This window comes from Anas acuta, chromosome 20 (assembly GCF_963932015.1).
Source record: "Anas acuta chromosome 20, bAnaAcu1.1, whole genome shotgun sequence".
Lineage (NCBI taxonomy): Eukaryota > Metazoa > Chordata > Aves > Anseriformes > Anatidae > Anas > Anas acuta.
In genome coordinates this window covers 10,030,369-10,055,549 of record NC_088998.1, presented here as the reverse complement: position 1 = coordinate 10,055,549, position 25,181 = coordinate 10,030,369, and the positions used below count along the sequence as shown (strand labels likewise).

At 57.4% G+C, this 25,181-nt stretch overlaps 2 protein-coding genes across 11 annotated transcripts; one reads left to right on the top strand and one right to left on the bottom strand.

Annotated features, from left to right (window-relative positions):
• The first annotated feature begins 144 nt into the window (after positions 1–144).
• Positions 145–5,776, top strand: PDCL (phosducin like). Of its 9 annotated transcripts, none has more exons than XM_068657065.1 (6): positions 146–230; positions 455–570; positions 760–803; positions 1,288–1,462; positions 2,585–2,766; positions 3,367–5,776. In XM_068657065.1, the coding sequence occupies exons 4-6, from the start codon at positions 1,294–1,296 to the stop codon at positions 3,916–3,918; spliced, it is 903 nt and encodes a 300-aa protein (XP_068513166.1). In that variant the 5' UTR covers positions 146–230; positions 455–570; positions 760–803; positions 1,288–1,293; the 3' UTR covers positions 3,919–5,776. The 9 variants fall into 9 exon arrangements, with proteins under 9 accessions (XP_068513169.1, XP_068513163.1, XP_068513166.1 ...); XM_068657060.1 differs by having other exon boundaries at positions 455–581; XM_068657061.1 differs by having other exon boundaries at positions 455–581; positions 725–803.
• On the bottom strand, positions 5,763–19,722 carry PTGS1 (prostaglandin-endoperoxide synthase 1). 2 transcript variants are annotated; one of them, XM_068657048.1, is made up of 11 exons: positions 19,550–19,722; positions 15,377–15,493; positions 15,130–15,270; positions 14,360–14,503; positions 14,006–14,187; positions 13,825–13,908; positions 13,435–13,681; positions 12,586–12,872; positions 11,739–11,886; positions 11,239–11,627; positions 5,763–11,162 (listed from the first exon to the last, which is right to left on the bottom strand). In XM_068657048.1, the coding sequence occupies exons 1-10, from the start codon at positions 19,653–19,655 to the stop codon at positions 11,257–11,259; spliced, it is 1,827 nt and encodes a 608-aa protein (XP_068513149.1). In that variant the 5' UTR covers positions 19,656–19,722; the 3' UTR covers positions 5,763–11,162; positions 11,239–11,256. The 2 variants fall into 2 exon arrangements, with proteins under 2 accessions (XP_068513149.1, XP_068513148.1); XM_068657047.1 differs by having other exon boundaries at positions 19,544–19,721.
• Between the last annotated feature and the right edge of the window lie 5,459 nt (positions 19,723–25,181).

The following is a 25,181-nucleotide window of genomic DNA, read 5'->3' as shown; positions in this document are numbered from 1 at the left end:
GTGCCTCAACCCGGGGAAGGGCCGGGGGGGGGAGGGAGGAGGAGGAGGAGGTGGTGCGGGCCCGGCTCCCCCCCCGCCGCGCGGTGGTAGCGCCCGGGCGGGCCCAGTCCCTGCCCGCGGGGTGGTGGCGCCCGGGCGGGTCCATTGGGCCGGGGGAGGGGGGTGCGGCCTCCGCTGCTCCGCCTCCTTCCCGGCGTGCCCCGCGCGCACCGGAGCGGCCTCGGCTGGCGGTGAGGGGGCGGCGGGGCCGGGGCCGGGACCGGGTGGGGACGAGAGGGGGGCAGCGGCCGCCTCACGGTAATCCGGGCGGTAATCCCGGCAATCCCGGCGGTAAACCCGCAGCAGGCACGGAGCGGGCCCCTCAGGCGGGTCCCCGCCGAGCAGCGCTGCGGAGGGGGGCGGGAGGCTGTGGAGGTGGCGGCCGTTGCCTCAGCGGCCCCGTCCCTGCCAACAGGAGCCGGCACCGCCGGGACCATGGCAGCCGCGGAGACCTCGCCGGTGGTGCCCTGATCCGCAGCGCAAATCCCAGGTCGGAGCCGTCAGCACCGAGCGTCTGCCTGGTTTGTCCCGGTATTTAACACGTATGTGCTTCCTGTTCCAATAACGCGGCTATTTTTAACAGAAAAAGCGGTTGTGTTTTCTCTAAACGTCTTTCCTTCCGTGCATTTCCTTGTGTAAATGCATGGACTGCCTGCAGAAGTTCTCATGGGTTTGTCTTCAACAGCTTGAATTAATACAACTTGAAATCTCTGCCTCCAGGTTTTGTTGGAAGCTTGTTTCTGAGAGACTGGAAAGGAATAAAGGTCAGAACATTTGAATTTGGTTAATTACATTGAGTGTTTCTTACCTTAGAGGAATCGTTGTTAAAATAATTCAAATAATATTGGAAATTGAAATGTAAATAATTGGGAAATCAACCTAATGGAGCTGTCTGATTGGGGCTTTCAAGACTCCCAAGTCACGGTTAGAAAATTCATTCTCCATGGGTAAAAATATTTAGATATATACTAAAGTACATTGTAGTGCAGAAACGGGTTCTATAACAACTTTTTTTTAGCAGTGAGCCTCAAAGTTTTGTTCATAAAGGTTTTTAACTTAAATACATTTGAAATTGTGACCAAGAATTAACTTGTGACTGACTGCTGTGTAGATAGTGGGCCATTACCTTCTTATGTGGCTAAAAAACCGTTGTGAAAAAGTAGAGTACTATTGTTACACTTTTCAAGGGGTTTCTTGTGCTGCATGTTTGAGTAAGAGAAATGTCTGTTTTGTTAATTTATTTTTTAGAACATAATGACTGCTTTGGACGATAAACTACTTGGCGAGAAGCTCCAGTATTATTACAGCAGTAGTGAGGGTGAGGATGAAGACAGTGAGAAAGAAGATAAAGAAGGGGAGAGCTCCATTCCTGAAACTGTTGGGGAAATAGAGCTCAGCAGTGATGGAAGTGCAGTCAACACAGGTATTGTTATATCAAGCTAACTGTTTTGCTGATACTTTGCTTATTGGAAGTTTTGTGTGTTTGTTTTTTTTTTTGGTAACGAAAGTCCTATTTTCGTGTATACTCAAGTCAGAGATCGATCATTTCCTGGCTATAGTCTAACCGTAGTTAGTAGCTGGTTCTTTATTCTAGCGTTTGCCTTACCCTTTGAGAGGCTTTGGCTTTATATCTAGGGCAGTTAGTCTCTGCAGACTAAAGAGGTTTATACAATTTGGCTGATAATCCAGAAATTTCTTTCCTGTAAGCCACCAGTTGTTAACCACTAGCAGTCCTGATGTGACAGATGTAGGTGCTGAACAAGTATGGCCAGGCTCTGCTAAAGCAGCATTCTGTACGGGCACTGTCAGAGGCACAGTACTGGTCTTTGCAGACAATTGGTGGGATCCAGAGGGTATTTCTTACATTCTTGTGAAATACTGGCCCTCTGTATTTCACAGTGTGTTTTCTAAGAACAATAAAAAAAACTTTCTTGCATGTGTTTCCATGCATCACCTGAGAAGGAAGAATGGAAGCATTACGGTACTAAACTGGCATATTTAGAGAAGACCTGAAAAAGTACTTCTTTCCACAGGGCCCCAGCAGCATGGTAGCACATTGCAAGGTGAAGTCTGTGAGAATTAACACTATTGTATGTCACAGAATGTACTTCTGTACAGGAATATCGACAAGCTTGATTATAGTTTCCCATCACATTGTTTTTGTTCTTATGAAAAGTCACACAGTAGTGGAATTCTTGAGGGCTGGTGATTCTATTTCAAGAGCCCAGATATTAATCTTTGAAATAACCTCTGGGACAATAATGAGAGTAGCCTAGTTAGATAAGCTTTAGTCTTCCCAGATGTACCAAAAAAAAAAAAAAGATAACCCAGCACCCAGATACAAACTCAAGGACGTGTAAATGGCAAGTTACTTTTATTTCATTTAATTACAGCTTTTTGCACAGTGTATAAAAAGTTTATGATAGGCCCACTATTTTACTGCTGCCTTGTATAGTATGACTGTACTTTTAAATGAAAGATGTAATCGTATTGCACATTACGAAATGATGTTTGTAATTTTGTAGTAAATGCCATTTAATTTCAGGTCCGAAAGGAGTCATTAATGACTGGCGGAGATTTAAACAACTGGAGACAGAACAGAGACAGGAGCAGCGCAGAGAAATGGAACGACTCATAAAGAAGTTATCTATGACTTGTAGATCTCACTTAGATGAAGAGTCTGAGAAACAGAAGCAGAAAGAGATCCAGGAAAAAATAAATGGAAAGGTAACATGGCCCGAAGGAATTAAAATGCCATTTAAATGTTTGACATTTTTTGTTTCGTCGTTCGTGTATGTGAAGCAGACAGGAATCGTTATCTGGTCAGCAGGTCTGTTTAGCAGAGCAGGTGAACAGACAAAATGCATAAAACCCTGTTAGTTTCAGTTCTGCAGACAAGACAGTGCATTTGTTTTGGCAAAAGTTGTTTACTGAAAAATTAAATGAAAAAGCTGATGAGAAGGAAGCTGTTTGACAGCATAGGCTGAGGTCAGGCACCTTACCCCAAGCGGTGCTCATAGCTTAGTGAAAGCACATAGCTGCCATTAACCTGAATTAAAGTGGGAGCAGCCACTTGTGTTATTAGTGCAGCCTGTGGAAACTGGAATACCCAAGGCTGAAATCACTGTTCCCACTGGACATAGTTCCTAATTAGATCAAAATGGAGTGTAATACAGAGGGTGCTTGAGCCTTCGTGGGTTGCACTTTGGTATTATTAAAGATGAGTGACCCACATTAACGCTCTTGATTTAAATCAATTATGTAAGTGACCCACATAGTGATGTAGACCTTTTCTTTTTGTCATATATCTTTCTGTGTATTTTTTAGATGACATTACAAGAATATAACATGATTCACAACGATGAAGATGATGAGGAATTCTTACAGCGATACAGGAAGCAGCGGATGGAGGAGATGAGGCAGCAGTTGTACAGTGGGCAGCAATTTAAAAAGGTTTTTGAGATTACCAGTGGAGAAGCATTTTTGGACACGGTTGATAAAGAGCATAAAAGCACACTGATCATGATCCATATTTACGAAGATGATATCCCTGGCAGTGAATCCCTGAATGGCTGTATGATCTGCCTGGCTGCTGAGTATCCAACCGTTAAATTTTGCAGAGTAAAGAGTTCGCTCATTGGTGCCAGCACCCGCTTTACTAATAATGCTCTGCCGGCTTTGCTGATCTATAAGGCGGGTGAGCTCATTGGCAACTTTGTGCGAATCACTGACCAGCTTGGAGAAGATTTTTTTGCTGTAGACCTGGAGGCTTTTTTGCAGGAGTGTGGTCTGCTTCCAGAAAAAGACCTAGTGCTCCTGACTTCTATACATAACCCATCTGCTTGTTACAGTGAAGACAGTGATCTGGAAATAGACTGAACCACTTACGCCGATGGGCCAGTAGGTGTAGTTGTACAGCGGGATGTTGTGCTAGGGGCTGGTTTCTTCCTTTCTTAGCGTGGGTATATTATTCTTCGCCTCCATGCACTTCAACTTTTGCTCATTAAAATTTTGTTTAAAATAATACAAGGAATTCCTAACATTTTCTTAAATTAATTCAGTAAAGTGCACACTAAAACTGTCTTGCTTTTATGCAGTTCAAATGTATTATACTAAACCTGAATTTCTAACACAATTCAGTAAATTTAGGAAATTGTGTATTCTGTTGTCATCTCTCACTTAAATTTTGTAAACATTTTGTCCTTGGATCAGTTGTTTATAGTCAGTCTCCTTACAGATTTGCTTAAACAATGTGAATACCAATTGGATCAGAAAGTGGGCACCTAGTCACTAAGACACACGTGTTTTGAAGTGCTCCAATCTTTTATTAACCTGGAGTTGAACTGCTGCCAGCGAATTAACAATGCTAGGTCCCATCTTCCATTTGTAGTCCCCTTCTTGGAAGTACCATTATTCTAACAATTGGTGTCATATTTTTGTTCTTTTCTCACTTGCAAATAACAACAGCTCCTGACTTGATACTGAAAATTACCTTTCAGCTGGAGAGGGTTCTTTAACCTTACCCGAGACTTAAATGAGAAAATCTTCCTTCTGTTACAGCTCTTAATGTATTCTTGGGTTTTAAAATACCTACCATTAGTTCATAGTAGTTACTTCTGCAGAAAATAAGCTCTGCCTCTTAAGAGAAAGAGACCTTTTATAAAGAGCTCCAAAGGACATGCTGAATAGCATCAAGGAGAATTTTGTTGGCAAAATGCAGAATTAGAACTTGAATAGCCTCAGAATTTCGTACATCTCTAAAATTGTTAAATCACTGCTGATGGTCATTTCTGTCTGTCTTCAGATTATCTGCTTAAGCTGGATCTTCAGCTGCATTTTGAATATTAATAACCCCTGGACCTGACAGATGACTGGAAGGCTCTGTGGGAAATCACCCTTGAGCCGATAGACCAGATCCCTAGGCAGGTGTTCAGTAGCACAGCTGATTCCCTTGTCTGAAGCACAGGGACTCGTTCTTACACAGAGGGCTTGGCTTGATCAAAACCATGGCTTGCCCTGTTCTTCCTCTGATGGCAGCTCTTCAGGAGCTATCACAGCTCTTTCAGCTGCCCAGTGACATTGATCTTAAAGTTCTCCTCTCCCCCAGAACACAGGGTGGCTCCTACTGCTGGGCACAGGGTGAAAGCCGTGCAGCACTGGCTGAGCCCGTTTGTCTTTTCATGAGCACTATTGCTCCTGAACGCAAGAGCTGTATATTGCGCTTCGTCATTACCATTTGTTAGTGGTTACATTTTTGAAGTGTTTGTTTTGTTTATGCTCTACTAACTTTGTATATCAGAGGTAATATGGGGAAGTAATTTTCAGGGTTTCTAGTACGTTACAGTTCACCCTGACTCCAGCAAGTCTAGCGCTAGGTAGCCGTGAGATAACCTGAGTAGCATTAGAAACCATTAGCAATTTACAGTGAGCGCAAGCATGAAAACCTCCAGCGATGCAGAGCAACGCAAAGGTTTTCCTGGCCAGGTTATGGCTGAGTGACTCAAACAATGTACCTGGTACAAATGAGCATGTTGAATGCGTGCACTCTGTACTTAGTTGTTACTGAATTACGTGTCTTCTGCATACTTAATTGGATGTTACAACACTTCTGCTTTCTCATGCATTCCTTATGTTGCTCGTTATTTTTTAATTGTGAGGAAAGTAGACTATAGTTACCTGAATGTACGACCCAGTGTAATGCCATGTTTAATGATTAAATTTAATTGTGTTTTTTTTTTTTGTTTTTTTTAATTTTCGTTGTTGTTGTTTAGCTTTTTTGCAAGTTGAAGGCACTTTGGAACACCAGGAAGAAATGCAAATGTCTGTGTAAGCTCTTGGTTCACAGTAAGACTAGATCTTATTAGAGAAAAGTAAGTGTTGGCAATTGTATCTATTTGAACTATATTATTAAAAGTGCAATAAGCAGGAAGAGAAGTAGTTCGTAATTAAAAATTACTGAATTGGCACAAATTGTAGCTGTTTTAAGGGAACTGGCAGAAGCCCAAATTTTAAAATGTGATAAGGGATTCTTTTCTTTTTAGAATTGTGGGAAAAAAAAAAAAAAACAACATGAAAGTTACGTGAAATTAAATCATTGAGCGTGGGTATCAGCACATTTAAGAAAAAAAGTCAAAGCAGCTGTAATTTATATTTAGGAGGAGGTTCAGTTAAGTCTGTAGCACAGACAGGGTGCGTATTAGCATCATAATAAAATGATTTGGAGGGGCGAGAGCTGACTGCTTGAAGTGCTTTGAAGTTTTATTTGTGCAAAGTGTTTTTTGTTTGTTTTTGTTTTTTAATCCCTACGTCAGTAAAGCTGTAATAGGATCAAAACCTATCCTGCTGCTCTGTGTCAGATGGCCTGCAGCAAGGGGACTCGGTTATTAATCTTCAGTGCTCAACTACATGACAGATGTTTCATGGTGCCAATAGCAAAAGGAAAAAAAAAGAAAAGGCGTGTGGGAAAGAAGTCTGAATTCAATTAATCACTAATCTTGGAGAATACAGTAAGCATAAGGGAGAGAGGGATAGAGGGAAGACGTGTTAGGATGCTGCTTCTCATTGTCAGCACAGACAACACAAATCTGAGCAGTCAGAGGTTGGCTGCTGGAGCTGCTGAGAAGCGCTGTGGGCAGGGCTGGGTAGTGCTGCCGGTGCTTTTGCCCGTTCTTGAAGCTAAGTCCTCCCAAATTGACCAAGCAGTAATTGTGTGCTCAAAACCCATCATGCACATTAAACAACATGGCAAAGTGAAATGAATTTTAAGATATGTTAGCTATTTGTTTGTCCCCTGTCTGTTCAATAGAACTCAAAACTACAACTCCTGTCTGTAAATGTTATAGCTGAAATGTTGAAGTCTATTTATTTATCTAATTTTAGATAAGGCCCTGACCAGGCTAAAAACTGGAGTGTATTTGTGTATATATATGCATTAGAGGACTGAAAATAAAATGAAATTGTACCAACCCCTACATACAATAAAATAGTTCTGAAACATCCAGTTTGGCATTGGGAGCGTCAGGTTTTTGGTTTGGTGCAGGTGCCTCTCCTTCCCCCAAAGCTATTGCATCCTGCCACCATCAGAACTCCATTTATGTTGATGTGCTGTACTAAATGGTTTGGTTTTGAATAAAGGATGCTTTTTAATTTTGTCAGATATTTCATGTATCTGTTCTGGCACAGCAACTCCCCTAGCATAAAACATAGCTCCTGGCAGAAACGTGATGGCATTTTTGGTACCACAAATGGCTCTGGTGCAGGAGGTGGCAGAGAGAAGTTGGCTGCGATGTCTGAAGTGGGTTGTCTGTATTGGGTTACGCACTCAAATGTTTTGTCTCTAGCAATGCACCTTATCTTGTCTGGGCCAAAAGTCCTCAGTGCTCTTAGGGACCAGCAGAAGCTGGGAAAGAGTTTGCCCAGCTCTCCCTCCTCTCTAGCTGAGAACTGCTGACCCTGCGCCTCCTGGGGGCTTGGTGGATGATGCAGAGCCCGGGGCTACGAAGCTGGGCAGGTACCGGCCCGAGGGTGACGTCCCTTGAGCTCGAGCAGTTGTCCCCTGCCCCAACTACTGCCACCAGCAATTCTGTTCCTTTCATTAGTGCGTCTGATGAAACTGGTCTGAGCTATAAATGTGAAAGTTGAGGGAGGCTGGAGTGTCAGTGCAAAGCGACCGGGGTTGGTTGCCTTTCTTGTGCGGGCACTGCTCAGGTTTTAATGTTTTGGGATGCAATTCTATCAGCATCGAATGAAAGCCAGCTTTCTTAAATCCATTATTTCAGTGGGGCAAGAGAGCTCAGAAAGAAAACAACTGGTGCTGGAGAACAAGGTTGGTACTTACTACCTTTAAATGTTTTGAGACATTTGCACTAGTCTGTGTATCTGAAATATGACAGCAAGGTAACGCATGGTGAGGATTCGGTGAGTAAGACTTCTACTGAGCTGTTACGTGCTCTGTCTGCAGTCTGTCCTTTCTGTGCCGTGTTTTCTATCTGCTGCTTCTCAAGCCTAGGACAAACATGCAGATATGGCCAAGGTGATTTGGGCTTTTTCTGCCTGTTGGTGTAGCTCTGCTTAGTCCTGTGTGTACCCGTGGAGCCTGAAAAACCACAGCTCCCCTGACGGGCTGTCCGTTTGCTTGTCTGCATCTGTCTCTTCTGGTCATGCAGCCACGTTGCATCGCTTTTGGAGCGCTGGGGGTTTATTTGCAGGGACACCAAGAAATGAATTAGTACTGTAAGGTTCCTTGATGTTTTATCGGAGCCAGATAATCAGGTTGTCACCCCAAGAACAAGATTTAAAAAAATCAAAGCTTGTGCTGATTACACTTTTTGTCTTCAATATCTTTGTTACGGATAAATATCTTAACATAGCTAAAAAGTGCTAGATGCTCATGGATTTACATCTTCTTAGTAAAAGCATTCAAAATGTGCCTTTCTTGAAAAATCCAAGCAGCCATTCCTGCTCTGGTACCTGGTGAAGTGCCTCAGCCTGGCTGAAGAACTCATCAGATGAGGGTGAAAACGCTGCTGGATGCCCCCGATCCCGCCCAGGTGATGGCCATGCGCAGCTCACACCTTGAGGTCCCCTTTGCATGCAGCAGCGCTGCGGGCAGCTGATCTCCTCCTCCCGTCCACTCCGGTCATTGTGCTCGGTGAATCACTGCTCCAAAGGTCACACAAACACGGGCAGATGTTGGCGCTGCCGTTTTCGCGCACCGCACGTACGCAGCACAGCGCCAGCGGTCTCCTCTCCAGATCGGCCCGCGGGCAGGCGAGCTGCAGCTGTGCTCCCTGGAGGAGCTTGTTTAAAAAATGGTGCTTGTGTGAAGGCGTCTTCTGGGCGGGCCAGGAGCAGGGAACAGCAAAAAGGAGTCTGTCGGAGCTGGGTGTCTGTCGGAGCTGGGTGTCCGGCAGCCCCCAGCTCCGTGCTGAACCCTGGATGCATTGGGCAGCCCCCCTGGGTGATGCTGGGCTGTTCAGAGCCGCAAGCTGCCGTCGTTTGTACTCTGTCAGGTTTGGCAGCGCTGCCTCAGCTGCACTGTTCCTGGCAGGATGTTCCTCCGTGGCGGCAGGGAGCACCTAGGCAGCTCTCCCCGTGTGCCTGCCGGGCCGCAGCGCGCTTATCGGCTGGTAGCAAAGCCGTGCTGGCAGGCTGCGATAGCGACAAACAAAAGCAGGATGTTTGTGGTCTAACTGAAACGAGCCGAGCTTGTGCTGCTAACCAGATGCTGAAGGATGCTCGGAGGCTGGAGCTCTGCACGGCGAGGGCAGTCGTGTGTGTGCCATGGAGGTGACGCAGGAGCACAGTGCGCAGCTCGCGGGGTGCGTTCCCCTACGGGGAGATGCCAGCAGCCAGCCTGGGTGCTGCTCACTCTGCTTTTCAGCAGTGTTGCCACCTGAGCGAGGGCTGGGACCCTCTGGCGGGCTGGCAGCCCCTGGAGCACGAAGCCACCACGTTTTGGGCTGTGGTGGGCTGGGTGTGTTGGTGCCCAGGCACGTCCTGCACACCCGTGCCTTCCTCAGCAGCAGCGTGTGCAGTGCGGCAGAGCAGGGGTCTGCAGGGGACGAGGACCTCCAGATGGAGGGATGTGGTGGGACAGCTTCTCTGGGCGGTTTTTGTGGAAGTTTTCTCACCCAAGAGTACCGAGAGCAGGAGCATTGCCCACCTAGCAGATGGTACTGCCAGGTTTCACTGGTGAATTGGCCGCGTGCCGCTGTCTCAAGCCCTGATGCAGGGGCTCTCCAAGACAGAGCAGAAGCACAGGACTGGGTCCCTCCAGCTCCTCCAGCCACTCAGCACAGCGGGGAGCTGCAGCTGGGGCTGTTTGTGCCCTCAGGGGTGGATTTCATGTGATAGAAGTGCCCGGTGCTGGGCTTAGCTTAAGCTCTGTGTCGCCAGCAGCAGGTTTGTGGGGCGCTGGTGGCCGGTGGGAAGCAGCGGGGCCAAAACCTTCATGGAGGCTGTGGCACGGCCCCTGCTGAAGCACAGGGAGCCGGGAAGCTCCGCTTGTTTCTTCTCACACAGCTGGTTAATGACACGGGCACAGTGCTGGCGAGCACGGCTCACATCGACAGCCTGGCTGAGCACTCACCTTCCACCAGCGCCGCCGAGACGTCTGCTCTCCCAGCTCCTGCTGGCCCTGGGCGCTCTGCCTTGGCCTGGCTCTGCTGAGGGAGAGCTTGAAAACTTGCTGGAGGAAATGAGAGTGGTTTTTAACAATGTTTATTCGAGAGGTCCATTTTCTGGGATCTGACTGGGGCCAAGGCCAGCGACCCTGGCTTCCAGCGATCGCATCACGTTGCTGGCGATGGCTTACATCTGCGAGCTGTGGAGCGGGACAAGCAAGTTCAGTGCGCCTTGGGGGACGTCATTTACTCAGCTATTAATGCAGGGCAGTGTAACGAGCATAGGGTGCAAGAGCCTTAACGGGTGATGGGCACAGAGGTGGCATCGTGTGTGACAGGGTCAGCGCGGTGCCAGGGGCACAGGGGCCTGGGAATCCCACTGAGACCCAGGGCTGGGCAGCTGGCACGGCCACACCGCTGCACCCGGCGTGCCTGGGATGCTTGTTTGTCCCAGGCCAGGCAAATGAGGCTGCTGGGCTGGGTTGGGCTGAGCCAGAGCCAAGCAGGCTGCAGGAGAGCCAGGTGAGAGCGCAGCCCGAGCTGGGCCAGCAAGGAAGGAAGGACAGACGGACGTCTGCAGCACATCATCCCCATCCCTCCCTCGTTGCCACGTGTGGAAGACAAGGCTGGGAGGGCTCCCTGTGCGCCGTGCCCCTCTCCATCCGAGCGGGGACGCCCCTGCAGAAGAGGGGCTGCTGGTGCTGGGAAGCAGCAGGAGCTGAGGCTGAGCAGGAGCAGAGGAGCCGGGAGCACCCCTGGGTGCTGGGGGTCCCTGGAGAGCCCCAAACGTGGCTTAGCACAAGGCAGGGGCTGGGAAGAGGAACAGTTCTGCTGAGCACGGGCGATGGCAGCTCTTCTGCCTGGGCTCTTGAGCTCTTCCCAGAGCGGGCACCAGCCTCTCCCTGCCGGCGTGGGGCTGGGCTGGAGCCTGCCCAGGGCGGACGATCGTTGATCCTGCTCCTGCTGGGCATGGGGTGGGTTCCCCAGCCCCGCCGCTGCCTGCAGGGACAAAGAGGACACTCAGCACTGGACGGGGGGCTTGTTCCCCCAAGCCCTGGACAAGGACAGACCCTACCTGTGCAGGGTGGAGGTGCTAGAGCTCCGTAGAGGGCCCACCACCACCGCCCCGGCTGCTGCCGGCCGTGCCTCCTGCCGCGGCGTCCGGCACACGGAAGGCCACGTACGGGCACCTCTTCACGTTGAGGCACACCAGCTTCTCCAGGGATGCTGTCTTGACTATCTCAAAGCCAGTTGCTCCGCCAAAGGTACTGGGCTTCCAGTACTCCGGGGAGCAGATGGGGTTTCCGAGAAGCCCCTTCAGGGAAAAGGGAGCTCCGATCTCCACCATGCTTTCTCCGAAAATGCCGTTGGGTTGGGGTTTCTCAAGCAGCAAGCCTGGGTAAAACTCCATCGCGTCGATGTCTCCATAGAGCTCCTCCAGCTCTGCAGCCTTCTCCTCCTCTCCTGCACCAGGTGAACACCAGACACATCAGCAAGGGTCTGGCCTTGCCATGGGGCAGGGGGATGTGGCAGGAGGGAGACCTGCGGGCCCTGCTGGCAGCACGGTGCTCGTACCTGTGAGCTCCTGGAAGGATTTGTAGGGCTTCATGCCAAACCTCTTCCGATACTCATTGAAGGGCTGCAGCCTCAGCTGCCGCGACTCCATGATGACCCCGACGGCCACTTTCAGGACGTTGGCGTTGATGGTTTGCCCCCCGCCGATCTGGAGGATGAGAAGACAAGGAGGGGCACGCTCATGTGAGACACGGGGAGGCTCCGGCCTCCATGGAGGCACAGCCCGGCCTCCCTGCCTGCATCCTGGGCACGGCGCAGCCGCAGCGGGACAAGGGGGAGCCAGGGGCAGTGCCAAAGACCGGCGGTGGCACAGCTCGGGGTAGAGCCCATCTCCTGCAGGAGAAGCCCTGGATGGCAGCGTCCCACCGGCCAGGACAGAGGGAAGGAATCACTGGGTCTGGGGGTCTGGGGTCGCGGAGGGAGCCTGCACACCCCAAGAGCAGCAGGGCTGCGTGCCAGCAGTGTCGCTTTGCCCATGTCAGAAGCATCGATGTAATCACTTGGAAGAAAACATCCATGTGATGGCAGCAAAGAACAGCGTGAGCCGAGCTGTGCCCGTGCCCAGGCTGCACCCAGCAGGGTGCCGCATGCTGCTGGCTTCACCCTGATGCTTATTCCAGTGTCCTGGGATCAAGTAAATGGGGCTGCCACGACCCAACCTCACCCCGCTGCTCATGGGGAGGACTCCCCAACGCACACACCGCCTGCTGCCCTTGGGAACAGGCTGCAAATGCTGCACACAACCGGGACATTCGTTATGGGTGGGCTGTGGCTGTGCTCTGACGATGCCTTGGGCCCGGGGTCCCGCAGCCCCCCATGGGATGTGCTGCAGAGAGCAGGACCTCACCATCCCTGCGGTCTGCTTGGAAAAGGACTCCACCAGGGCCTCCACGCCATAGTCCAGGAGCATGGAGGTGTTGTAGAGAAACTGCTCGTAGCTGTACTCTTCCCCCTGGATGACGAAGGAGTCCGGCATCAGCCCGTGCCAGTGATAGAGCTGGTTGAACTCCACCGCGATGCGATTCCGGTACTGGAACTGCCTCCCGAACAGCAGCTCGGGGTCGAACTTGAGGCTGAGGAAGTACCCGCTGAGGTGCTGCACGTAGTCTTCAATGACGATCTTGATGGTCTCCCCTGGGCAGGAGGCGAGAGGAGGAGGCGTCAGCTGGCAGCAGGAGCAGCCACAGCCCCGGATCAGCCCCGGCTCCCCCAGGGCTCGGGGCAGCCCCGGTTACTCATGTGCTGAGTGAGGCTCCCCACGGCAGCCTGTCCCTGCACCCCCGCACCCTCAGCCGCCCGGACCTGCCTGACATCGGGCTTGTTGTTGGCTGGGAGTTTCTGTCATTTATCTTTTTCACCAGGAAAGGTCAGCTTGCCAGAAACAAAACGGTTTCTGAGAAAGCTGAGCTCGGTCTGGAGCTTTGAGACAGCGTGGTGGTATCGTGGGTCTTTCGTAAGTCTACTGTAATTCCAGTCGCCTCCATCCAAAATCCAGACCGTTAAAATGGGATAGTTCAGAATGATGGCTAAATTGCTCAAAAGTAAATTTTCTGATGGACTAAAGCCAACGATCCCCAGAAGGCTGCCAGAGGAACTCCTCCAGCCTTTAAAGCCGGGCTGGCCCCCGCAGAGCCCGACAGCACCAGGTCACTGCGGGAGGTGGGACGCGGGGACCCGCGGTGTCGCCGGCCCTCACCGATGAGGATGAGCCGAGCTGTCTGGAAGAGCTGCTCGTCGCTCCAGGTGGGGTGCTCCCGCTTCAGGATGTCGCAGACGCGGTTGTGCTCGCGCAGCCAGAGCGTGGCGTACATGCAGAGCCCCGGCAGGAGCCCGAACACCTCCTGACCCATCGCCAGCTGCTTCTCCTTGGGGACGGCAGGCGGGTACACCATGTGCACCGGCGCTTCGGTGACCGAGGGGGGGTACACCTCTCCATCCACCACCTCGGGGAGACAAAAATGGGGTGGTAGAAAGGGAAGAGGGGAGAAAACCACCCTATCCTGGCAGCTGCCAGAGGGACGTGGGCTTCAAACAACCTTGGAGCATGGAACTGAGACGCATTTTGGCACACGGTGCCACGTGGTACCTGGAATTTGAGCTTCCCGTCCCTGAAGAGCCGCAGCTGGTGCTGGCGCTGCAGGTTGTCCCCGTACAAGTGCCCCAGGTCCACCTGCGAGACAGCGCCGTGTGACGGGAGCACCACCCGGCCGTGCCCACCCCCGGACCCCCCTCGCCCCGTGCCGGCCGCCCTCGCATCGCGCCCTCACCCCGTGCCCCAGCGCCTTGGTGAAGCCTCGCCCCATCTTCCCGGACGTCTTGAAGAACTGGTGGGTGAAATGCTGGGCGAAGAAGGCAAACATCAGGTTGGTGCCCCGGGGATCGGCTTCGAACTTGTGCCGCAGCAGGAACCTCTCCGCCAGGAGCTGGGCGTCGGGGAGCTGCCGCTTCCCTGCGGAGGACGGGGGTGACGCCGGTGCCCCGGCGGGTGCCAGCGGTGCCGTGGGGGCTCAGGCACGGGCACTGGGATGCGGTGGTGCTGCAGCAGGGACGGACCCGGTGCTGCTCTGCAAACCCAGCCGTGTTCATCGCCTTGCGGTGCCGGTCCTGCGCTGGGCACGTACCTTTGGTCCCCATGGGTGTGGGGCAGTCGTCCGGCACCGGCGGGAGGATGCGGGTGTAGTAGCTGACGTTGGCGTAGGCCTCCCAGCTGATGTAGCCGTAGTTGGAGTTAAAGGTGGGGGGGCTGGGGATGAGGTTGGCACGAACTGGAAGGAGAGAGCAGTCAGTGCCGCGGGGCAGCACCCAGACCCCCAGGAACCAGGAGGTGGTGGGCAGAGCCCGGCCGTGTCCTGCAATGCTGTGCCCCCCCCCCCCCAAACCCAGCCTTTTAGGGGCTGCAGTTCCCTGCAGGAGCAGGGGGGTTGTGCTGCTGCACGAAGTGGATTCCTGCATGACGAATTAGATGACAAACATGCAGAAATGGGGAAACCAACAGCCGGAGCCTCGCGAATGTGTTCCTACAGCTCTAAGAGCTGGAACCTAAATATTTACGCGAAGTGATAAATGTAGGGACAGAATTACCATGGGCCAGCTCCATATTTCCACCAGCTGCTCCCTGTGTCTGCTGGAGAGCCCTTGGGAAGGGGATTGCAGCGTGCCGAGAGCAGCTCATGTGTCTCTGCTGGCTCCCAGCCCGGTGCGTGCGGGGCTCAGCCCCCTGGGCCCCCACTGCTAATGTCCCCTGTGGGCCGGCTCGCGGGGAGGTGGCCCCAAACTGGAGCCACCAGGAGATGCTCGGTGGCCCCGCTGTCCCCTGCCCGTGCTGGTGCTGCTGGAGTCCTGCTCGGCCCCAGGACCCGTCCCAACCCCTCCCGGGAATCGCCCCCCGCACCTGTGAGCACGAGCCTCATCAGCGTGTCCCTGATGAAGGTGCTGTTGATGATGTCCCAAAACCACCTGAAGTGAGTCAGGACGAAGTGGTAGAAGGCGGGACTGGGCTTCAGCAGGTTGTGGAGGCGCGTCCAGAGCTCGGCTGGGGGAGACAAACCCGGGCACATGGCTCAGCACTGGATGCTGCAGCACTCACCCTGCTAATGCAGCCCATGCGGTGCCAGGGCTCCTCCGGGAGGGGGACTTACGCGAGGTGCAGTTAGTCCCAAAATACCCCGTCCGCGTGCAGTCACACTCATAGCCTTCCAGGCCAACCCGCACACACACCCCTTGGTGCTGGCAGGGGTAATAGCAACACGGGTTCACTGCGGGGAGAGAGACAGAGAGGTCAGCGGCCATCCACGGCGCCACCGCTGCCCCAAACACAGCTGGGAAAGAAAGAAAGGCCGAAAGGTGCTGCCAGAGCATCCCGCATGGGGTCCCTGTGCCCCGAGAGCCCAAGAGCTGGCAAACCCCTGTAACCACAACGTCAGCTTTGTTAATAATGGCAATTGTCTGGGCTGGAGTTTGCTTTGGCACGCGGCTGCTTTGCCCCGGCCCCGTGTGCGGGTGGAAGGGGCTGCCCGCGGGGCTCCTTCCTCCCAGCTCCAGCCCTGGCCCTGCTGCTTCCTCCGCAGCCACCTCCTTGCCCGCGCGCCCCAGCTGCAGCCTCCAGATAAGGGGATAAGGGGCTGAGGGCCCCGTCCTGCCCTGCCTGCGGCCACCGGGGTCCCAGCGGCTGCCGGTGCCCCCCCGGTGTCACCGGGCAGCGCGTTGGGGCCGGCTCCTGCAGACGCGTGGGCGGCCTGGAGCCGCTGCCCCCCCCGCCAGGACCTTCCCGGGCCGCCCTGCGCGGCGTCGGCGTGGGAGGTCGGGGCTTGGAGGGACGTGGCTCCAGCAGCGCCGGCACCCCACAATCTGCTGCTTTCCCTGCCCCAAACGGGGGACGACAAAGCTGGAGAGGAACAAAACCACGTCTTGGTGGGATAAAACAGCCCCTGCGTGTACTGGAGGGATGGGGCACGGGGGTGGTGGGGACACGCAGGGACAACCGCGGCACCCACCGGGCTCTGCCCCGGTGCCACCCCGCAGAAGGCTCTGGGAGCTGTGACCGGGGGGTGGCTGCAGCATCCTCGGCCCTGCGGGGCTCAGCCCAGTCGGCTCCAAGTTCTGCTGGAGGCCGGAGCCAGGCTCTAACGCCGGGGGGAGGTGGGCAGGCACAACGCGCAGCACATTTTTCCATAGGAAATTGAAGCTAAAAACGAACATCTTTGAAAAATCAAGCTCATTTTGCAAAGTCTCCCAGTTTCCCAGGCAGCTCGGGGCCGGGACAGGGTGGGGGCTGCCTGGGGGCTGGCAGCTCTCACAACTGCTCTCAGCCCTGGGATCCCAAACCCCTCATGCTACGGGGGGGCAGCTCGCAGAGTTCGGCTCCCAGCCCTTCCTTCGGGCTCCCTTTCATCCCAGCTCTTTCCATCCCAGCCTCCGTTACACATCCAGACGGGCGGCAGCGGGCAGGTCCTTATTTATCTCGGACAAATTAACTTCAGACCACCCGCCTGCAGCTTTTTGTAGCACGGAAACTTTTACCGTGCCGCAGCACAGCCAGAGCATCCCCGGAGCAGTTCCCGCGCCAGTAGCTCCGCGCTTGGCTCCACCACAAACATCTGCAGGAGCGGCCCCGCTCCCTGCCCCGGCCAGCTCCGGGGGGGGGGGACACACGGGGACGCTGCTGTGGGGCCGGGTGGCTGCTCCGTGCCAGGGCCCCGCAGGCAGCTGCCTCCTGCCGGGGTCACAGCGGTGTCAGCGCCGTGGGGGCCCCGAGGTGGGGCAGGAGCGGCATGTCCCAGCCACAAGGGCGCGAGGGGCCGCGGCGTGTCCCAGCCCGCGACAGCCGCCCCCCGCGGCGCTCCCGGCCTCTCTCCACCCCGGGCAGGAATCCTGCCGGGACGGCTCCAGGTGTGGGGAAAGCTGCTCCCGGCCCCCGCGCTGGATCGCGGCCCCCTCCGTGACGGCTGAGCCGGTGAACACGTGCGATCGGCGCTGAGAAATGCCAGATTTTGGGGGACGACATCCGCTCTGCAAACCGCAGCCAAAGCGACGTGGGGTGAATCATGTGCGGGCTGGAGCCGGGCTTGCCCGGTGGGACATTCCCGTCTTGCGCATGGCTGCGAAGACAACAAACGGCTCACACGCTTGTTTTTCGCATCGGGGATGGTTTCCTTGGGTTTTCCGTGAGCTGCTCCCAGCCCGCGCCACGGAGCCAGATTGTCATCTGCAACCACTTCTGGCCGCACCGCCAGCGACAGCAACCTGCCAGGGCCGCAGCTGCGCCGCACATGGGGCTGGCGGCTCCTCCTCCCGCACCTGCGGCCGGGCACGGGGGCTGCTCCCAGCAGCGGGGCTGGGGGGGGACATGGCCATGCCCCAGCAGCAGCCCCGCGCTGTGCCCGTGCTCCGCCGTCCCCTCCGTGCAGCGGAGCCGAAACCCCACCAGGGACGGGGGAGGAAACCCGACCGCAGGTGGCGGAAATGGGCACAAATCAAAATCGGCTCTGATGAAGGCACCCGTGGGGTCTGAGCCCGACCGACCTCCCCGTGGTGGGACCCTGGGCACGGTGCTGGCATCCAGGGGCCTCCACGGTGTGGGACCTCCACGAGGAGCGGCTGGAGGGGCCGCAGGGTTATTTTGCTGGAAGGTTTGCTCTTGAACAGAAGCACAGCCCCGAGAGTAAGGCTGCAGACGAGCTCCCAAGGGCAATATCCATGGGGGCAAATGGAGAAACGCCACGGGACCAGGCTGGCTCAGCTCACAGCCTGGGAAAACCTCAACAGGGAGCAAACATCGCTGCTCAGAGGCAAGGTGGAGCCTGCGAGGGGCTGAGAAGTGCCCAGAGCAGCAACCATCAAGCGCGCAGGAGGCTGCAGGCAAAGCCCAGCATCCTGTTATTCTGTCTTCTAGAGCAGATCTGAGCACAAGATTAAGGCCGTGGTCCTCCAGCTGCACACATCCCACAGCCCATCTGCTCTGCTGGCAGCACCTCGGGGCACAGCACAGTTCCCCTAATTCCATCAGGTATCTCCCTTGCTAATTAGAGCTCGGAAGATAAGCATCCTTTTGCGTACATCCCGGTTACGGGTTCTTTCCCCACGTGGTGAGCTCTGCTTTGGCCCCGTCCTGCAGCCAGCAGCTTGGGGCTGCCCGTGGCTGCACCAGCCCAGTGTGTGCCTGTCCCAGCCACCATGGGTTGGGTGTCCCCAACCAGTCCTGGGCCCATCCCGTGGCACCCAGCGCGCTCAGCCCTGCCGCCGGGACACGAAGCAGGGTGCCACAGCCCTGTGTCGGTTCGGGCGCTGTTCCTCCTCCCGCAGCACTCGCTCCCATGCCTCGAAGTGCCGTAACCCTCAGCTCATGTTCCCGTTTCGGACGCACATGGTGCCGAAAGAGGGAAGTCTCCACCTTAGGGGCATTGTTTCTGGGCAGGAACAGCCGCCTCAACGTCGATAAGTCCCAGCAGGATGGCTGCGGGGAGGGGGGAAGGAAGCCGTGCCCTGTTCCAGCAGCCCCCTCTGCCCCGCTCAGCCCCAGCCAGCTCCCTTTGGGGCGCTGCACCCACCTCCTGCCCCCCCAGCCCCAGGCCATGGAGATGGGGGCAGCATCCATCACACCAAACGCAGCCGGAGCCCCGCCGAGGGACACAAACCACGTTCCTGCGCTGGCTTAGTGGGGAGCTGCAAAACCAGAGAAGTTCCCTGAGCTGGACCCGGGGTGGGCTTTTCTCCGTGGAAGGGAGGAAAATCATCTCCTGGAAGAGGGATCGGAGGCAGGGTCCCCCTGGGGACCTGGAGGGAGCTGCTCCGGGGCAGCACGTGGAGGGAGGTGGCCCCACGAGGCTGCGAGCAGCGGTGCCCCTCGATGCCCCGGGCTGCGGCCCCAGGGGGCTCCCACGGCCACGGACACGCGGGGGCTCCTCCGGTCCCTGCCCGTGGCCCCGGGGGGGCGCAGCACACTGGGGAGACCCCCAGGACCCGGCTCTTTTCCCCGCCGTGTCCCGATCCCACGGGGCTGGGCACCAGCGGGACATGGGCACGATCCTGCCCCGGGACACACGCGTGGCCCCCCCGGACACAGCCAGCGCCGGGAGCACCGAGGGGATCCGGGGGGGCCCCGAGCTCTCCCCCCGTGCCCCTCCTGGGGGCAGCGCCCCCAGCCCCGCGCCCCAAACCCCCCAACATCCCTCCGGGTCCCCGGCCCCTGCAGGATCCCGGCGCATTCCCCTCCCCAAACCGGATTCCCCCGGACCCCCCCGCATCCCCCGGACCCCCCTCCCCGCCCGGTCCCTCCTCGGGCTCCCCCCCCCCCCTCCGCCCCGTACCGGTGCCGGTGCCGGCGGCCGCGGCGCTCCCGGCGGCGCAGAGCAGCAGCGCGGGGCCGAGCAGAAGCCGCAGCCCGGCCGGGGGGGCCCGGGGCCGGCACCCACCGCCCATGGCGAGAGGCAGCTCCGCCGCGGGCCGCCGCTGCCCGGCCCGGCCCCGCCGCCCCCGCCCCCGCCGCGCCTCCGCCCGCCCCCGACGGGACGGGGCCGCCTCCGTGCCCCGGTCCCCGCGGCCCCGGCACCGCCGTGCCCACCCCCGGCTCTCTGCATCCCCCCCCGATCCCCTCGCCCCGAGCATTTCCTCGCTGCAGCCCCCGCTGCGACAGCCCCGGGGAGCCTGGTGGCACCCCCAGCGTGGTGGCACCCAGAGCCTGGTGGCACCCAGGGCACGGTGGCACCCAGGGCACGGTGGCACCATGAGCCTGGCACCGTGTCTGGCCGCTCCTGCTCTCCCGAGCTGGCAGGGGGCCGTGGCAGAGCCCCAGGGCACGTCCCGGGGGTTTTGCCGTCACCCCCCGCAGCGCAGCAGCAGCCCCGGGCACCCCGGGGGTGGCCGCGTTTTTCCGCCACCCGCGGTGGAAGCGGCTGCAGCGGGGCCGAGCCAGGAGCCTGCTGAACTGGAAAGTGGAAAGGTGCTGCTGCTGGAACAGCCGGCTCCAAATTGCTGCTGGGAAGGAGCACGCGGCTCCACGGCGGCTTCGTGCCACGATCGTCCCTCTCGGCGGTGACCTGCCCGTGCTGGGGGTGGCCGGGGATGGGTGGCGGAGGGGTTTGTGAGTGCCCCGTGGGCAAGTGCGCCAGCCTGACCCCAATGTGAGCTGAGCGTCCCCTCGGTGGGCTCCAGCAGGGTGGAGGTGCCGGCTGCTCCTGGTGGATGAGTACTGGCAGCGAGGGAGCAGCACCGAGGGACTGGTTTTGCTGTAACGGTGCTGCCGGCACCCCACTGGGCAGCACACGTGCCAAGCTCGTGCCACATTTCTGCTCCCCAAAATGAAATGCAGCCACATTGCACCAAACGAGTGCTGTGGGGCCCTCCTGGTGCGCCCAGCTTGGAGCCCTGGCAGCAAAGTGCTTGGGGCTGAGCCCTGCAGCTCAGCACCGTGGATTTGGAGGCTGTTTCTGTGCGCTCCCATCCAGCAGCAGGAGGCCACCGGCGTTTCCTGCCCCCTCCAGCCCCCAATGGCCCCATGGCACCACAGCCCTGCGGGCTGGCTCAGGAAACCGGGTGGTTTACCCCATAGAGAGGCTCTTCTTCCCCATCCTGCCAGCTCTGGTGCTGTCCCCCTCGCACGTGCCCAGCACCCAGCCTCAGCACGTGTAGGACCTGGCCGAGCCCGCGGCCCCACAGCCAGCCCCACGCTGCTTGGGACCGGCCGACACCGACAGCCCCACGTGGCGGCAGGGGAGGTGGCTGGGGCTGGCTGCCCACAGTTTTCACATCTCCCGCTCCCTTCCCTTTCATCAGGATTCAATAATCATTTGCTTGCACAATACGGGAAGCAATTGCAACATCCCCAGCCCCACTGTCTCGCCAGGACTTTTTATAACCTGTGCCGCGCACAGGCCCGGGGTGAGGGGCGCTGCTGCTTGTCCCATGGCACAAGTGGGAGGGGTGGGGGGGCAGCACGCAGCATCCCGGGCTTCTTGTGGGCTCCGAGGGAAGAAAAGGGGCAGGGGCAGTGCAGATGTTGGAGCTGGAGCTGGAGCTGGCCAGCAGGTGCACCGACATCGCTCCTCCGTGGCCAGGGCGGTGGAAGGGGAAGCACCAGCGTGGTGGCAGTGGGACGGTGCTGCCGGGACACTGCTGGCACCCACGGTGTGTCACCCAGACAGGGGGTGGCCCTGGTGGGAAACCAGGGAAATTAAAAGATCTCTTTTGGCCTAGCAAGCCTTGTCTTTGAAGAGGGACCCCCTCCCCGCTTTGCTGTGGGATGGGGGTGCCAAAGGGGGAGGCACAGGTGGGAGGGACCCTGGGACCCCCCAGCTGTGCCAGCCCCAGCACCGTGGCCTTACCAGTGCCTCCAGTTTCACAGGTCACAGGGCTGGGAAATGGAGCATGCGAGTTCCTAAATTGTACAAACAGCCTGGGGTTTGCACTGGGAAAATAACATCACCCCCCCACACCCTCCCGGTGACTTCAGAAAGGCCGCGGGAGCCTCCTTGGAGCCGGGCGGGCGGCGCAGATGTGGCCACAGCTGGGCTGAGCTTGCAGCTGCAGCGGGGCCGTGGCGCTGAGCCCTGCCCTGCACCCTGTGGGGAGCAAGACGCTGTGGGTCCTGTGCCATGCCCTCTCCGTGCCCTCTCCCTGCCCTCTCCATCACAGTGCCGTGGCAAAAGGACACAGCCCGTGTGGCACAGGCTGCCTGGGGGGGTTGGGGTCCAGCCAGAGGGTTTCAGCCCCGCACGCTGCTCTCCTGAAAATCTCTGAGGAGCCCCAGGGGTCTCCCCTCTCCTCCTGGGCCCTCCCTGTGCTGTTTTCTTGCTGCTCTTCCACTTTTTTCAGGGGTCACAGCTTTGCTCCCGTTCCTCACACGCCTTTCTTCCTCCTTTGGGAGGCATCTCCCAAGTTTTGCTTCCTTTTTCTTTAGCCCCCACGCAGGGGGGGCACAACTCTGGCCCCACTCTGTCTCCAGCTCCATCGGGAGCTTCCTGGCCATGTGTCCCCGGGGAGCCACAGCAGCAGTGGGACACCCACCGAGCCCCTCCTGCGGAGCTGGGCCTGGGACCCCCCCCCCAGAGTCACTGCGTGGTGCCCCCACCCCATGTGCGTGTCCCTGGGGCTGGGACCAGGGCCCCCAGCGCGGGCTGGCCACGTGTGGAGGCCCAGCGCTGCCGGCTGCGTCCTCCCGTAGGGAGGCAGCAAAACACCGTCTATGGCAGCGCGCAGACGGCCGGGGAACGGGGGAAGGCTCAGAGCAAAGCTCATCCCCAGCTGGGTTCCACTTCTGCCAGGGTCTGCAGCGATGTTTTGTCCCCCTGTGCTGGGGGGTGGGATGGCAGGACCCCCGAACCCGCAGCGGGCTGGCACCGCAGGACCCCTCCTGTCCCGTCTGCTTCGTGTCCCCAAACCAGTGGCAGTGGGGCAGCGCTGGGAGCCCCTCCTGGAACAGTGACATCTAAGGGGGGCAGGCATCGAGGCCCCCAGCCCCTGCAGGTCCCCACTGCCCCTTAGCCCCCTGCTCGGGGTGGCTGTGCCTGGGGGGAGCATGGCTCCCCCACCGCCCTGGGAGCATCCCCAGCCTGCCCCGGCTTCGTGCACCCCCCTGAGAGGCGTGCTGGGTGGGGATGTGGCTCAGGGGCAGACCAGGGCCGAGGCGTTGTGGGACAGAACTGGTCTGGTTCTGCCTCACCCCAGTGGAGGCTGAGGGGACTCGTGCCCAGCATCCTGTGACAGTGCTTGAGGCTGATATGGTGGCACGGTGAGTGCTGATGGCCACAGCCCCCCCGTGGCACTGCTCCCATCCACCCCACATGAGGCTCAGCGGGATGTGTAGGGCATGGGGCTGGGCAGCAGAGGGACAGCTGGGGCCACAACCCTCCTGATGGCCGAGCAGGGTCTGCAGTGCCCACACTGTGCCCAGCCCTCACCATGCCCAGCCCTTCGGGGCACGGTGGCGGAGGACCGAGCTCTTCCTCCATCACGGGGAGCTGACGGGCGCTGTTTGGGGGGCTACAAATCAGAGCTGAAAAGCCCAGGCTGGACAGGCTGTCTGGGAACTCGTAACCTGAGCCCCAGGAAAGAAGGACTCAGGAAAGCGCTTTCAGCAATCATATTCATCATCTTCAGCCCAGGCTCATTAGGCTCGCCGAGCCCAGCCCCGCCGCTGCCAACGCCTCCCGCACGCAGATAGAGCTGCCGGCCCAGACAAATAAATGCTTCCAGCTTCCCGGTGGATGCGGCAGGTCAGGGAGCATCTGATGCCAATTACCTGCGGTGTAGGGTTCCCCGGCCACTCTCGCTGGCCCCGCACAGCGAGGCTCTCCAGTCCCTGTGCCCACCTCTCCCTGTGGCCTTGGGGGTCCTGGCCCCTGCCCAGGCCTTGTCCTTTGGGGACCAAGGGGGGAGTCTGGGGCTCCCATCTCTTGCAGGTGGAAGAGCAGCCCCATGCCACTGGTGGTGGCTCCTCCGTGATGGGAATGGGGACTGGGGATGTTCCAGGGGACACCCCTCTGTGTGACCGTCCCCACCATGGCTGGAGCACATGTCCCTGCTAGGGCTCAGCTCCCCCAGGTCATAACCGCGGTGGGAGCAGCCACAGGGCCTTGACGAGTGCTGCTGTGAAATGGGTGCAGGCGGTCGTGCTCGCACGGCGGCTCTTTGGGGCGCTGCACGTTTCCACTGCTCTGGGCTGCCGCCGGCCGGGATGTCCTTAATGGGCCCAAAGGTCGGCGTCCCCGCACCCGGGGCCACGTGGCGGAGGGACCCCGGGCAGGAGCCCGGCACGGACGCGAGTCACTCAGCATCAACGCTGGGGGCCAGGAAATTGCAGCGGACACAAACCTAAATACACCGTGCGTCGCCCCCAGGTAATCAGGGGCTTGGCCAGATTCCGGCTGACAGCTTAAATGCTTTAATTCTTCGGACGCTGCGTTTCAAGGGGGTCCCGTGCGCCGAGAGCTTCTCCCAAACGGTTTTTGTGCTGGAGATTTGTCTGTAATTGGAGGCATGTTTCATTCCCCTGAAACTAGCCAGGTCCCCGCTGGAGGAGGGGGCTGCGGGAAGGCAGCAATTTCCCTTATGGAATTATTTACCTGATTAGAGAGTTTATTTTATCAAAATTGCTTCAGAATGGGGCCGCTCAGTGTGTCCAGTGTGGGGAGCTCCCTGGTGGGGCTGGCGGCCTGGAGACAGGTAATTTGTGTGGTTAATGGGACTAATCCACCAGGCAATTACACCAATAGATTTCATGGCTGCAAAGTGCTCTGTTCCCATTAATTAAAAATCTGTTAAGAAGATTAGCACGTAAAGGTATCAAAAGAAACCCAAGAGTTTCTTTCCCCACTGGCCCCCGAAGGCGAGTGTGGGAGTGCTGGATTGCTCGCATTAGCACAAAAATTATTCTTTTAAAGGTAAGGGCTCCACATCCAAAGTAACTGCTGACAGTTTTCCCTGACTTCCCCACCAAGAGGTCCTTTATGTTTAATTATAGTTTGTTTAAATTAGCCCTGATTGTTAGCATGGAGTGCTAGTTTAAATATATTCTGAAGGCATTGTTCGCCCTGCCGGGGTTGGGGGGGGCTGCCCCTGGCTGAGCCCTGTGCCTGGGGCAGGTGCCCCCGCACCCAGCGAGGGGATTGGGGACGGGGGTCCCGGGTGGGCACGGGAATGGGGGCTCCCAAACTGAGCATCCCCTGCCTGGGCCAGCCTCAATGCAGCAGCAGGAGCCCTGCAGGGGTCCAGCCACCGAGCACTGGACTTCAGTGGGCATCCCCGGGGCACGTGGTGTGCCCATGCCCCCTGGAGAGCTCCGTGCCCCCCAGAGTGTCCCATGCCCCCCAGAGGTGCCCATGCAGTGCAGCAGCACCCACTGCATCACTCCGTGGTGCCGGCCGCATCGCCCCAGCCCTTCACTCCCAGAGCCACTCCTGGCCTTCGTCCACAGCCAGACAACAAGTGAAACAAAAGCGAATTCCCCGG